The sequence below is a fragment of the Natator depressus genome, chromosome 5 (genome assembly GCF_965152275.1).
Source record: "Natator depressus isolate rNatDep1 chromosome 5, rNatDep2.hap1, whole genome shotgun sequence".
NCBI classification, from domain to species: Eukaryota; Metazoa; Chordata; order Testudines; family Cheloniidae; genus Natator; species Natator depressus.
In genome coordinates, this window is record NC_134238.1 from 59,266,804 (window position 1) to 59,281,382 (window position 14,579).

A 14,579-nucleotide genomic window follows, 5' to 3' on the forward strand; every position below is an offset into this window, starting at 1 on the left:
CACTGAAAGGGCATTTGAGAGGGAGTTAAGGGGACCACAGATATCTCCACAGTACTCCAGTAATAGAAAGCAAATGGACAATTTAACAGTACCTTAAGATGCACCAGAGAACTTTTAATTTGTACCAGCAGGGTCTACATGAACCAGGCAGTGCGCAACACATTAGTGTTCTTTAGAAATCTCACCCCTGTAGTACACATTGCTGCTCTGTGTAGGCAAGCCCTACAAGAAGATCACTGTGGCAGTCAGGGAGAGAGTGAAGGAGAAAAGGATATGAAAGAAAACCTGAACATCTAACTTGGGGGAGCAGGAAAGGGAGAGTTTTTCCTCTCTAGGCCTGTAAAATGTATGGAACTGTTGTGGTGGTTGGGATAGAACACGGCAAAGAACAGCCCTTGTTATGGACCGATATAAAGGCACATGCAACAGACTGGCTTGATTTCTGCATCTAGGGGTCACAGCTCTTGGTCACTGGGGCATTGATGCCTCCCAGGTGGCTAAGGTCCTTCAAGACCTCAAGGTGAGAGGTTTATTGCAGGAGTGGGTGGGTGAGATTCGGTGACCTGCATTGTGCAGGGTCAGACTTGATGATCATAATGGTCCCTCTGACCTTAATATCTATGAATCTATGAAGACCATACCTACATATTATTGGTGACATATGAGTTTGTACTTTTGTTCACAAAGTTGTGACTTGTAGCTTTTAAGTCAGAACATCTGTCTGGTCATTCTTATTTATGCCTATTCCAAAGTCAACAACAATGTTCTGTATATAGAGCACAAACAATAAGAAAGCATTAAAAACCAGCATTTTTTATGCTGAAATTCTAAAAACCTAGTATGAAAATTTCTTACACAACTGCCATTTTATCTACTATAATAAATTTCACGTGGTTGTCTTTAAATTTCTTACCTTAAGACTAGCAAATACATGAAATGCTATTTTGAAGGAATGAAGAGACAATAAAACCATACGAAACAACAAGTGGTGTAATGTTTAAAATAGCTATTTATAAAAGAGGGAGTAATGAAAGAGAAAATTTATTTTTAAGCGGTGTCACTATTTAACATTTTGAAAGATTTCTTTTGTACTGGAGAAACAATAAGAAAGTCTTTGATTTTTATGTACCACTTACAGAGGTTTGACTGTATATCATACAAATGCTTTAAATTTTATCCAAATCTACGGTTAAATTACTCATGTAATGAATTCAGGAGAAATCATACCTTTTTATTGTTAATTTAATTAACACGTTTGTGGTAAGAGTTTGGCTGTATTTAAATGCAGTTCTCAAAGTCTTCACTACTACAATTAAAGGGATCATTTCCATATTATCCGAGAGGGTAGTTTTTTGAGGGATTTATAATTTCTGAATTAAAGCAATAACAAAAGCAATAACCAAAATATGGGCAAAAATGGCTATCAAACTTAATTCAAGGTATACTTCTCTGTGATCCCAATGGCAAAATATATTAATAAAATATATCGCTATTAACATAAAAATAAATCAATTGCATGCTCTTTCTGAAAAAGTGATATGATGTGACAGCTGTATATCCCTTAAAAATCATTGTCAATAGGACACAGTTGCACTGGGGTGAGTAATATAAGGGTGCTAGAGCTGGAGTGGAACATAGCCTCACAAACAAGTATATTCAAATTTCTGATTTAGGAGCTTTGTAAAGTCACAGTAGATAACACTGATGATATGATAGATTGCTAACTATTATACTAAGCAGTACATCAGTAAATACAGCAACATTACTTCCCCATCTTGTATGTATAGTTAGATTAGTACAGTGGGGCTGATTCACCATTGTGTTACTCCAATTTTACACCAATATTTCTCTATTGATTTAAATTGAGTTATAGTGTCAGAGATTGGTGATTCAGGCCCAGTAGGTGGAGAATTTGGCAAATAAATTAAATGATTTCTGGATGCTGAAGTTCAAAACTCAAGGATATGGAGGAAAGAGGGAGATCATACCTTCCTATGCAAAGAAATCCTGCTTCCTGCAGAAAACAGGGATGAGGGGAGGGAGGCTCAACCCACTGCTGGGGCACTGCCTTTCCTTACCTTGGAGTATAAAGAGACCTTTTTGCTGGCTTGGAAATCCATATGGGGAAGGGCATGAGAATTAGGGAGACAGAGGAAAAAGTGGGTGGAGTGGTGTGAAGCAGATGTACATCCTCCCTCTTAGACGTCTCTCCCAGAGCCCAATTAAATTTACAGAAAGAAGATAATTCAGCCCAAGGAGGGGTTGCAAAAGGCCAGAGCTACTGGAGAGGCATAAGGCCTAGCCTTCCACTTATCCCAAAAGATCAAACCACACCCCCTAATGGTATGATGTAGGAAAAATCTCAGAGTTTTCCTTCCCCTGAGCTCCATCTGACAGGTTTTAGGAGTGGGTGAACCAGCCCCATATTTGGTCAAATAAGTAATCTCAGTTTATTGGTCTAATCTTAGATCCTGGTCCTCTCAATCTAATTTTATGGCATTCTGTTCACGCTGCAGCACTGCAACAAACCTGGAAGCCTCCTCTCCAGAGCAATTCAGTACCAGAACAGCAAGAGTTATGAAAGTTAGAAAAAAGGTATATTTCCCTTGCTGTTTACATGCCAGAAAACTCTGCACTTCTGTTTTCACTCTAATCAGTATTTTCACTCCCATTTTATGTATACTAAAAATTAAATAAATATAAGGTTAAATAAACTTAAATAAATATAAGGTTAAAAAATGTATACAACTAACAACTAACTATCTAGTTGTTATTGCAATAACTACTGAGGAAAGTCCAAAAGGAAAACCATTTTAAATATCCTTTTTGTTTTCTATAACTGCTATTCTTTAGAAATCATGAATGCAACATACATTCATTATAAATAGCACCACAAGATTGTGTTTTTGAGCTAAAACTGAAAGAAAAAGTTCAAGAATGTTTGTAGATGTGTCTAGTTTGACAGTTTAGTGTGCTGGATGTGACTTTCACAGTCTGTTGGCAGATTGTAGGAAAGCCATCACACCTGTGACTTGCTCATTGATTAATGAGTCTTTCAAGTCATTGCTACCATCTGAAGAAGGGCCATGGCCTTTCCAAGCTTCACTGGTTTATTCGTCTTCAACTGCAGTCCTACCAAGGTATCTTCCATCAAGAAAATCATACCTGGTTAAAGCTAATGAAAACCTCAATATGTCATTTTCTAGACAAGTCAAAAAGCATGTAAAACTAGACAAAAGATGTATTCAAGCAACATGAATGCAGTTTTGTCATAACCTGTCAGTCTAGAGACTAACATTAAAAAAGCTTTCCTCAATGACATTTTTCATGGTGGCAATTCTGAATTCTCTCTTTACTATACAATACAGGACACACAACAGTTTCCTGCCCTATGCACAGACCAAGTTTGTTGTTTGATCCAGAAAGGAATTTGGCTTAGTCAAATTGGCGTTTTTGAGAACTTGCTGGTAATAGTGTGGGTTATCCATGGCAGGTTCAAAGGCCACCCAAATCAGTAGATCACAGCACCTGTTGACACAGTCTACCAACATGGGAATGGCATCCTTCTGTCCCTCAATCCTGCAGCATCTTACTTTCAAGTGTACCATGGCCTCAATCTTAGCCCCACTTAGCCCCAGTGTTAAATGATATCCCTATGTGGAGATGATCATGTAAACTTTTCACTTAGTGAAATAGATCATGTAAGCTTTGCCACAGTAAGAAAGGTGAAAGATAGTTTTTTGGCTAAAGCACTGGACTGGGAGTCAGAAGATCTAAGTTCTATTCTTGTCTCTGCCACAGACTCTCTCTTCAACTCTGGAAACAGCGCTTCAAGCTCTCTATGTCTCAAATTCTCTATTAATCTAGGATAATCATACTTCCCTTGCTACCTCTCAGGGGTGTTGAAAGTCTTAACTCATTAAAGTTTGAAAAAGAGTTTTGAGATCTTTGGGTGGAACATGCTATTAGTGCAATGAATTATTATGTATTATTAATTGCACATTGCTAAAACCCCTAAAAGCTCAAGAGGCAGAAGGAAGGAACAGTTTGGTGGGCAAGACTAAACTTCTAACTTGCTACTATGCCTGCCTCAGCTCTTTCTCCTTTCCCTCACAGACGCAGAATCATAAACCCCACAGTGCAGGTGGGTGGATAAGCAGCGGGTGGTAGTTGGAACAAGGACACAGTCAGTACTCTGCTTGCATCAGCACAAGAGCAGAGCTCTAATACATCCAACTATACATCCAGGGAGTAGGGAAAATAGAATTTGCATTTTCAGCTACATCAACAAGAAGTATAAATGTGACCCTTTTCACTACAGAAGCAACATTGAGTAACAGGAGGGCCAGAGTTGAAAGAAAAGAGGATTATTGGTAGAGGAAAGACAGCATCTGTTAATAAGGAGATGAGACAACCCTCCAGGATTGACTTGGACTCTCTCAGAATTGGCATTGATCTCTTGGTGACTATTGAAAGCAATCCGGGAGATCTTAAGAGGATATTTTAAGAAAATGACATTACGTCATGTTGCAGGAGGCCGGGGGGGGGGGGGCGGTGGGGAATCTCCCAGAATAGCTTCAGTCAGAGTTGGCAATCCTAGACAGCCAAGTACTAGATGCAGGGTGTATTATGTAGTGGCATGAGGTGCTGAGTACAAAATTGAGTCAAAAGGCATATCAAGCAATCTCAACGTGGTTTCAATATGGAAAAAAGCAGGCCCTGCCATGAAGAAATGATAAGGGTAGCTATGCAAATTGTCAAGGAAACAGATGAGATGTAAAGCCTTACAATAGATACATAAATACATACATAATTAATATCAATACTAATAATTCAAACTGATCTAGCATTTTTTCATTCAAAGATGTCAAAGCACCCAATTTATAAATGGGAAAGGTGAGGCAGAGTGAGCCAATGACAGAAAAAAGGACTCAACTCCTAGCCCTATACTCTAGCCACTAGACCAGGCAGTCTCCCCCTTCATGCTCTTCTTAAAGTAAGGTAGGTACAGCCAATACATTTTTTTTATTTTTCCATGGGCAGGTTTTATGCACTAGTGCTAGATGCAAATCAGAAAAAAAGCTTAATTCCAGGCACTCTTCCTTTGATAGTAACAGTTACAATAGAACATATCCCAAGTATGCAAAGGCCCCATCACAAAAGACTTTTGACATTCTTCTTTCTAACAGAGTTGGACCAATATTAGAAGGTTAGATATGGGAAATCGTATTAGCTATAGCCAATCAGGGTCTGATAGCTTCCTCTTTTTCCAGTCTTCTGAAGGGGAAATTTGTTTTACATACCAATGAAGGGTTCTGCAGGTCCTGCAATAATCAGAAAAATGAATGAACATTTACACAGAAGTAGAGCAGAGTTATGGGCTGAGTTGTGCCGTACTGTGGGCCTGTTACAGGGCTACAGATGATGGTACTAGTAGGGCACAAGCTTGTGACTTAGTTCCATTTCCATGAATATTCAACATGACAGTCTTAGGCACATGTAGAATTGATGAACTGAGTGGGCATGGGGTAAATCTCAGCTAAATGAGAGAGTTTTTAAGAAGAGATGCTGGGCATCAGACAGTATAACACATATACATTTAGAGCACGGTCAGCCACATCCACAACCATAATGGGCTTTCATATAAAGACCATTCACCAAGAGATTACCAGATATTTCATCCATATGTTATAGCCCAGGTCAAGAAACTTTATTACTGACAATTCATGCTGTTTAACTATTTAGTTCCACTCATATTGCTCTATGAAGGAGCTCACTGAGTAGATGATACATCTACTCCACTGGGCAAATAAGTTAGCAGGGCTCACAACTGACTGGACACACTGTGATTCATACGGCAAAGGAGCAAGAACACACAGTGATAATAGATAACATTGTTAGCTGGCAAATGGCATTTTGCCTATTTTGTCATCAAAATTGTTCATCTAAGGATAAAGATCCAATATTTCTCAACCAAATAGGATTAATTAAAAAGGTTAAAATGGGGAATAGATATAAATCTGCTTTTTTTCCTAGTGAGTACCAGATCTGTTTCCCAGGGTGTAGTTCTGAGAGCTCTAGTGTGGTGGACAAGTTCTGCATCATATTAGGGGATTAGGAATTTCTGTGGTTCTCAGGGGAAAACATGCACTACAATCTACAATTGTTCAGGCATATTGTATCTGTGTTGTAAATACGTGGAGATGGACATTCTCAACCTGCATTTCAAGTTCTTCTCAACAAATTTCCTTTTATACAGGAAGGGACTATTGGGATGCAATTAAGTAGTGACTGCTCAATTAAGTAGTGACTGCTTGCTATGCCAGGTAGATCTTATTTAGTTAAGGGAATTATATATCGTAAACTATGAATTTTGTACGGTGTTGGAGTCCTGAAGACTTGACACAAGCTATTTGATATCAGGGCTCGCCCATTCACAGGTGCATGGTGGGATGCCACAGAAAAGTCCAATTACTGGGGCCAACGGATCCCAGTGATCAAGATGTAGGGATTCAGATAACTGCAGGACAAAGCGCTTATTCCATAACTGTTTTGCACATGGTTAATAATTTTCTAGCTAGCTGCCTTTTACATCCTCTATGTCTTTGTCAAGGTTCCTCCCCCACTCTGAACTCTAGGGTACAGATGTGGGGACCTGCATGAAAACCTCCTAAGCTTACTTTTACCAGCTTAGGTTAAAACTTCCCCAAGGTACAAATTAATTTTATCTTTTGTCCTTGGAATAACCACTACCACCACCAAACTCTAACTGGGTTTACTGGGAAATGTAGTTTGGACACGTCTTTCCCCCCAAAATCCTCCCAACCCTTGCACCCCACTTCCTGGGAAAGGTTTGGTAAAAATCCTCACCAATTTGCATAGGTGACCACAGACCCAAACCCTTGGATCTGAGAACAATGAAAAAGCATTCAGTTTTCTTACAAGAAGACTTTTAATAGAAATAGAAGTAAATAGGAGTAAAGGAATCACCCCTGTAAAATCAGGATGGTAGGTACCTTACAGGGTAATTAGATTCAAAACGTAGAGAATCCCTCTAGGCAAAACCTTAAGTTACAAAAAAGACACACAGACAGAAATAGTCATTCTATTCAGCACAATTCTTTTCTCAGCCATTTAAAGAAATCATAATCTAACACATACCTAGCTAGATTATTTACTAAAGTTCTAAGACTCCATTCCTGGTCTATCCCCAGCAAAAGCAGCATATAGACAGACACAGACCCTTTGTTTCTCTCCCTCCTCCCAGCTTTTGAAAGTATCTTGTCTCCTCATTGGTCATTTTGGTCAGGTGCCAGCGAGGTTACCTTTAGCTTCTTAACCCTTTACAGGTGAGAGGATTTTTCCTCTGGCCAGGAGGGATTTTAAAGGGGTTTACCCTTCCCTTTACATTTATGACAGTCTTCTTTGTGGTATGCCAGCTTCAACTGGACTTTTTTTTTGAGGGGGAGTACTATGTTCGGTGTTATACAGTAGGGCGCATTAGAGGACCACAATGGTCCTTTCTGGCCTTGGAATCTATGAACTCCTTCTCCACTAGAGTTTCTCCTACAAAACCAAACTGTCAGGGAACATGCCACTTTTTTTCCTGTCCTTGACATCTGTCACTTTTTCAGATTCAAACATCTTTAGAGACATATCACATCTTGATGTGGACAAAAAAGTGCATTCAACAGCACAGCTCACCTCGCTGACCCACCTTTCAATTTCAGTACTAAATGAATATTTCAGCATGTTGGTAAATTGGATTTTAAAAGAGCATTTTCTGGATATATAGATGATCATCAACACAATAAACATTATTAATGTAAACATTTTCCACAAATAGTTCACCATATGGGTACCATTCACAACAGATGGTATCTGTGTATCCACTAGAATCTATGCACTTTTGCTCTATAATAATTCAAAATTCTCGACTAGAAAAAACAATGATTTTATTCAAGTTACAGTGGACTTTAATAAATAGTTAAACATTTCATCAGATTACCTAACTCTTGATTGGGAAACAAATACTGCAACTTTATCCAGCATCAGCTAGTATAAACAGAACAGGCATGTGGACAGTCCTTACCAAACCCAATCGAAATGTTTTCCCACTGGCCAAAGCCCGTAGGCTCCACTGTAGACTATCTCAGATTAGAATGCTCTCCCTGACCCCAGCATAGCAGTACACTATCTGGTATAGGCCCTAGGTACCCATAAGACAGTGTCACTGTGTGATAAGCCACTGACGTGTCTTATTAGGTAACATTCAAAGATTTGGCTATGGCCCATTCTGGTATCCTAACTGGACCAGAGTTTGTGCAGGTTTTGCAGCAGATACCACTGCAACCCCACTAAATTATTTGCCACAGGGTATAATGAGCCCCTTTGACTTACTACATAAACACACACACACGCACCTCTGCTCTACTTTCAAGAAGCCTACCAAGCAGTTGAAGATACCTATATAGAGAGGTCTGAACTCACATATGAGAGGTGGACCTGAGCACGGTGAAACATCCAATGTCCTCCTGTGACAGTTACCTCTCGTCATGAGTCCTGCTTTTCTCATGACCATCTTGTTTTGTTAAGCATGGTCAGGTTGTTGACTCCCCTCCAAATTCATCTGAGTAGCAGGATAGATCATACTAACATGAGACCTTCTGTGGTTGCTGCCTGCTGGCTAGCTACTGGCCAAACAAAATCAATGAGATTTCACCCAACCCCCAGCATAACTGTAGATTAAATCACAGATATTAAAATAGCACAACTGTTCACATTTACAGTAGCATACAAATTAGCAGTTTTAATTCTCTAAAAATAAATACAAATGAGATCTGAAAGTATTTCTTTTAACTTGCATGTGTGTGAGAGCAAGCAGGTGCTAAAATCTGAGTGGAGATTACTTTTTATGAGTGCTTTAAAAAAGTAAATCCTTTCAATGGGGCCATGTTCTCAAGTACATAAAAGGTGGTTACAAGGAGGAGGGAGAAAAAATGTTCTTAACCACTGAGGATAGGACAAGAAGCAATGGGCTTAAATTGCATCAAGGGCAGTTTTGGTTGGACATTAGGAAAAACTTCCTGTCAGGGTGGTTTAGCACTGGAATAAATTGCCTAGGGAGGTCGTGGAATCTCCATCATTGGAGATTTTTAAGAGCAGGTTGGACAAATACCTGTCAGGGATGGTCTAGATAATACATAGTCCTGCAATTAGCGTAGGGGACTGGACTAGATGACCTCTTGAGGTCCCTTCCAGTCAGACAATTCTGTATCACTATGTGTGCAAATGTACAGGATATACAGGCAAGTGTTCAAAAAGACAGTGGATTTATACATGATAAATCAACATACCTACTCACTTAGCAATATAGCAGTAGATATTTTTGCTATATGAAATTTGTAATTGTTCACAAGTTGAGAAATATATCAATATTAAATTATGATTAAAGGCTGTAGTTCTTCTAGTTTGAATATATATTTTGTGTAGTAAAGCCAGGGGGTTCACTTTTGGAAAAGCAAACCTCTAAGAGCATATAAAAAAGTGTTGCATATTTATGTCATGTGAAAGGCAAAAAAAAAAAAAAAAGCAGTGGACTTGTAGGATTTTTCTTATGCATGTGAAAATCATAGACATGTATTATAAATTAGTTTAATATTGTAAATCATTAATGAGAATACTTATTCAAACATAACACTTCAAATGTAACTGAAAACCATATTTTATCTCCCATTCCAACTACTCTCACAGCTAGAACTACGTAAAAATATCCACATTGCATCTGAAATCAGCCATGGAAAGAACTGCCATTTAACCACCTTTCCCCCCTATTGTTAAGAAAACTAGGTCAAAGTTTCTGGAAGGTCTGATCTGTTAATGGGTTAAACACGGATCACTGCTCTCTGCCCTTCTTACTTTAGTAGGTTGGTCTCTATGACCTTTTACATTATATGACCTTGAGTTAATGTAAAGCACTAACCAAGATATTTCTTTTAAACATTTTCTAAATATACTTTTATTTCAGTGTTTACAGGACTAGGAGAGGCAGGATGCAAACACATAGGTGGAGCCAGCACTGAGTAGTTTGAGAAGATTCATGCCCCTTTTATCCATTACTGGAAGCCTTTTACCCTCCTCTAACTGCCAAATAATTAATGTGCCTATTACTTGCAGGCTCAGGGACAAAACTTGTCCCAATCTCACTCAGTCAGTAACTAGGTTGGGGAGGCATTTCCCTGGTAAATGAGTCCCATAAGCACTTTTTGCTTAGTTTTTCTACTGTAGGAAAATCAGCAGAGCATACTTAGTAAACATAGTGTCAAATAGACAGCATTTAAGCTTAAAAAGGGAACTAGAACTAGACATCACTGTGGACAGCTTGATGAAAACATGTATCCTCATCGTACAGCAGCAGCCGATAAGGGAAGAAAGATGTTAGAACATGTTAAATAAACTGATAGAAAATAATGCTGAAAATATTATAGTGGCTATTTTATAAATTGATGGTATGGCCTCATTTTAAATAATGTGCTCAGTTTTGTTCACCTCATTTCGATAAGGATACAACAAAAACTGAATGAATCCAAAGAAGGACAATTAATGGAGAGACTTCCAAAATAGGAGAAACGATCAAGATTATGACAATTCAATTTAAAAAGGAGACAAACAATAGATGACATGACAGAGGTATATAAAATAATAGGTAGTGTAGAGAAGGTAAACCAGGTACTCCTCTTCACACTCATCACACAAATTACAAGTCAACAGGGAAGTTGTTGTGGCCTGAGAGAGCAGCTTCCATCTGTAAGTCACACCAATCCTTCTCCACTGCCTTTGGCTCATGCTGATGACATCAGCAAACAGGGCAGTATAAGAGCCAGCCTCAGAGCTTAAGTTCCTGTTGTGGGTTGGAATCATACCTTTTGTTTATAGACACACTGAGTAATTTGTATTTGTTTTGAAAATACAAATTCCTTCATTTTAACTGAGGGCAGTTGTAAGCAGTAAGTAGGGAATGACATAGTGTGCATTCTTTGCAATTGTAACATCTTTGTCAATTAATTTTGGTTTAACTGAAAAATTAATGTTTTGAAAATATTGGATCAAAGTGAGAGTCTCTAAATCAGTTCAGCTTCCCCCTTTATATCAAAATCCTGTTATTTGTCTGCTGGGCCTCTTGAACCCAGTCTGTACCAATATACACATTTCTGCCCAATGGGTGGTACTTCTTTGGAGTTGCTTACCTGTGCCAGGATTTGCATTAATTGTCTTCCACTGATTTTAGTTCCCTGTGGAAGCTCAGTAACTCTCCCTGATGGAACGAGCATACTATCCCTAGCTCACAAATATACATATAACATTTATAGATGCACACGTTTATGAACAATCCCTTTGCCCATAGCATCTGGCACATCTCAATAAAATAATCTTTTCAAGTTTCAGAGCTTTCACATCCATCACACTACCAACATGTAACAAATCAATATGTTGCAGACAACAATTACTGAACAAATCACAGTTTCTGCAGAGCCTGGTCTAGAACTCTGGTCCCCTCACCTCCAAAAGTCACGGATCACCATCATTTCAGCTAAAGAATATCTCACTGGATGTCAGTAGTAGCAGGTCCCTTTATCCTGTCCATAGGCTAGTAAATAAAGGGTAACTTCACACATACAAAATTAGTACATTACAGGAGAAACCCTATACATATTAGGAAGGAGCATTCATTGCTCCAAAGATATCAGCTTCCTTTCATACAAATAGAGTTCATAGGCACCTTAGAAATACCTTAAATATATAAGTAAGATGATTTACCATGCATACTTAAATTTGTCCTATACCAAGGACAAAATTACTATTTTTGTTATATCTGATAGGGCAAGACACAAATACAGCATACAAATACTACCTGCAAAGGACGTACAGTATTTTACATGCACACCTATCAACAGTCTGTGAGTTGTAAGAATATCATTTGTTTTGCATTAAATATCCTTGCTATTCATTAAGCACTGCAATTTTAAAAGACAAAAATGTCATTTTAAAGAGGAACTGTTAGCATCGTTAAGTAAAATTTGTGTTGCATTATTTTTAAACAATTTAAATTAATGTTTCTGTGCTATAGCTATCGTTTGCCATGACATCACTGAATTTAGGCCTTCATCGCTTATTTTAACAAGCATTCCCCTGAGTTCTGTGCTACACAGCTGAAATTTATATGAGTATTATGGATTTGGAAAAGCAAAAATTTGCTCTTATTACTGTGTAAAGTACTGCTTGTGGACAAAGGCAAACAAATTCTGGAATCTTAATCACAAAAAACACAGGCTTTTACCCCTTGAGATAAAAATTATAAATTGTAAATTATACCTTTATCACTAGACTTTCTCATCGCATTCCAAATACCGAAAAACTATCCTTTCAAACAATTGACATTTTAAAATTCTGTAGTTTAAAAACATATTTCCCAATTATTTTACAATTTGTGTCAAAATTAACTTTAATGTATAGTCCATTATAAAGTAACACCAAAAATTGGAAAGTACAGACATTCTATATAAGAATCATATTACCTGTGTGCCAGCAGTGCCCTGAAGGTCATCTGATTCAGTCCCACATAACTTGGCAGCAAGATTGACCAATCCCAGTTCCATTCAGTAATGGCTGACTGTTGAGGTATGGGAAGAAGCTATTGTTAGTTATTAATCAGAGTTAATATGATCAGTAAATTAAAGCTCCAGCTGTGATAGACTAACTAAGAAGGAGGGGGGTCTAGAACAAGGACTTAGATAGATGATATCAATCATGTCCATAGAAGAAGGTTTTTATTCCAATAAGACAGCAATTAATTTATAAATCCATTTGGGGATGTAGCCATTATTTATAAAAAGATAAATCAATTTTTTGAGTCGTTATTCTTCCAACTGTTAATGGCATTTTGCCCAGTCACTTTCTCTGAGAGCTTGACTCTATTTGAAAAGCAAAATAATTGGCAACTTTTTATGTATTGTAGCAATTTACATTTTCTACTGTCAGCAAAAAGTTTATCAAGAGAAAGAACTTGGTGTAGCTGAAATTCATACTGTATCTTAATTAGTGCAAGATATTTTACTTGTCTATTGTTGTGTAAGGCATTGCAATCACCAGATGGTTATTATAAATACCTATAAATATAAACAATATGAACTCAGGTAAATGCGCTGGTGCTTATTTAATTAATAAAACCTACCCTACAATAACTGTATGCAGACAAATGATGTCATACTAGAATATCATGCTTACAAAGCAATACTTGTAGCTGTATAACATTAACATTATTAACTATAGTTCAGCCAGTAAGGAATAGTGACCATAATACAATTAAGTTCAATATACTTGGGGGAGGGATCGCTCCCTAAATTAGTATGGTGAAAGTAAATTTGGCTAGGAGTTCAAAAAAAAAAAAAAAAGATGAGGAAGCCAGTCAAAACTGGGGAAATTAAAATCCTTATGACTCTGAATGGAGGCTACTTTCCCATACAATAATAAATAGTAACAGGAATTATGTAAACCCCTAAACAAAAAAAGAGGAGGGAAGGTAAATACCCATATATATGTATATTAATATATATGGCTAAATGGCAAGGTTCAAGAGCTTATTTAAGCCAAACAAGTCTCCTGTAGAAAATGGAAATCCAGCCCAAATGAAGCCAATAGGAAGTAATGTAATGTAAACTGAAGCAAGCAGACTTTCCAACAAGATTTTCAGGGTTCCCTAGTCCCGCAGAACCTCTGGTGCTACTGGAGACAGTTGAATATACTCCACGGTTCCTCTTCCACCCAGATGCTTTAGTTCCCTCCCTGTCTCTCCGCCTTTCTTTTACCCCCCTCCATCCTTCCTTCATGCACTCACACACAATAAAAGTCAGGGAGTGGGAAGGATAGAGAAAGGAAGAATGGGAGAGAGGGGCAGGGAAAGTAAAAGAGAATAAGTGAGTAAATGGGGAAGAAAGTGGATGGTGGAAGTGAATGTCTGATTAAGAATGAATGAGGAGGAAAAAGTCTATCAAGAATGAGATGAGAGATGGAAGGAGTTAATGAAGAGGGAGGAAAGAGAGTTAAAGAGGGAGGGGATGGAAACAGGAAAGACAGTGCTCCAATGTTCTAACTGTAAACTCAAGTAGTCATTCATTCTACACACAGAATAAGAAAAAGAACATCGAAGATAAGTGAAATTAGAAGGGCTAAAAAGAGGGGATTTGAAGAGCAAACAGAAAGAAAAAAAAACAACCAAGAAACTTTGTAAATGTAATAGAAGGAGGAAGCCTAGGAGAGAATTGGTCAGTCTGGTGGTAAAGTAAAGGAGTAGTGAAGGAAGGTAAAATCACCTGAGATAAGCTAAATGATTTCTTTGAAGCAGCCTTCACAACAGATCCATTGAGGAGCTGCATGACCTGAGCCTTACTCTTATTAGATAGCAAAAAATAGGCACTGTTAGAGGTTGAAATGTCAGGACAAAGTGATAAAATTCAGAGTAACAAGTTGCTACAACCAGATGGTAAACATCAGGAGTTCTGAAGAAATGTAAAAATAAAGTG

General features: G+C 37.9%; 1 protein-coding gene across 2 annotated transcripts in view; it reads right to left on the reverse strand.

Annotated features, from left to right (window-relative positions):
• The window catches only part of KIAA0825 (KIAA0825 ortholog), a 419,106-nt gene that overhangs the window by 166,091 nt on the left and 238,436 nt on the right, over positions 1 to 14,579 (reverse strand). For both annotated transcript variants that reach the window (XM_074952850.1, XM_074952849.1), the window contains exon 20: positions 12,576 to 12,670. In XM_074952850.1, the coding sequence (XP_074808951.1) occupies positions 12,576 to 12,670 (95 nt within the window). The remainder of the gene's footprint in view (positions 1 to 12,575; positions 12,671 to 14,579) is intronic.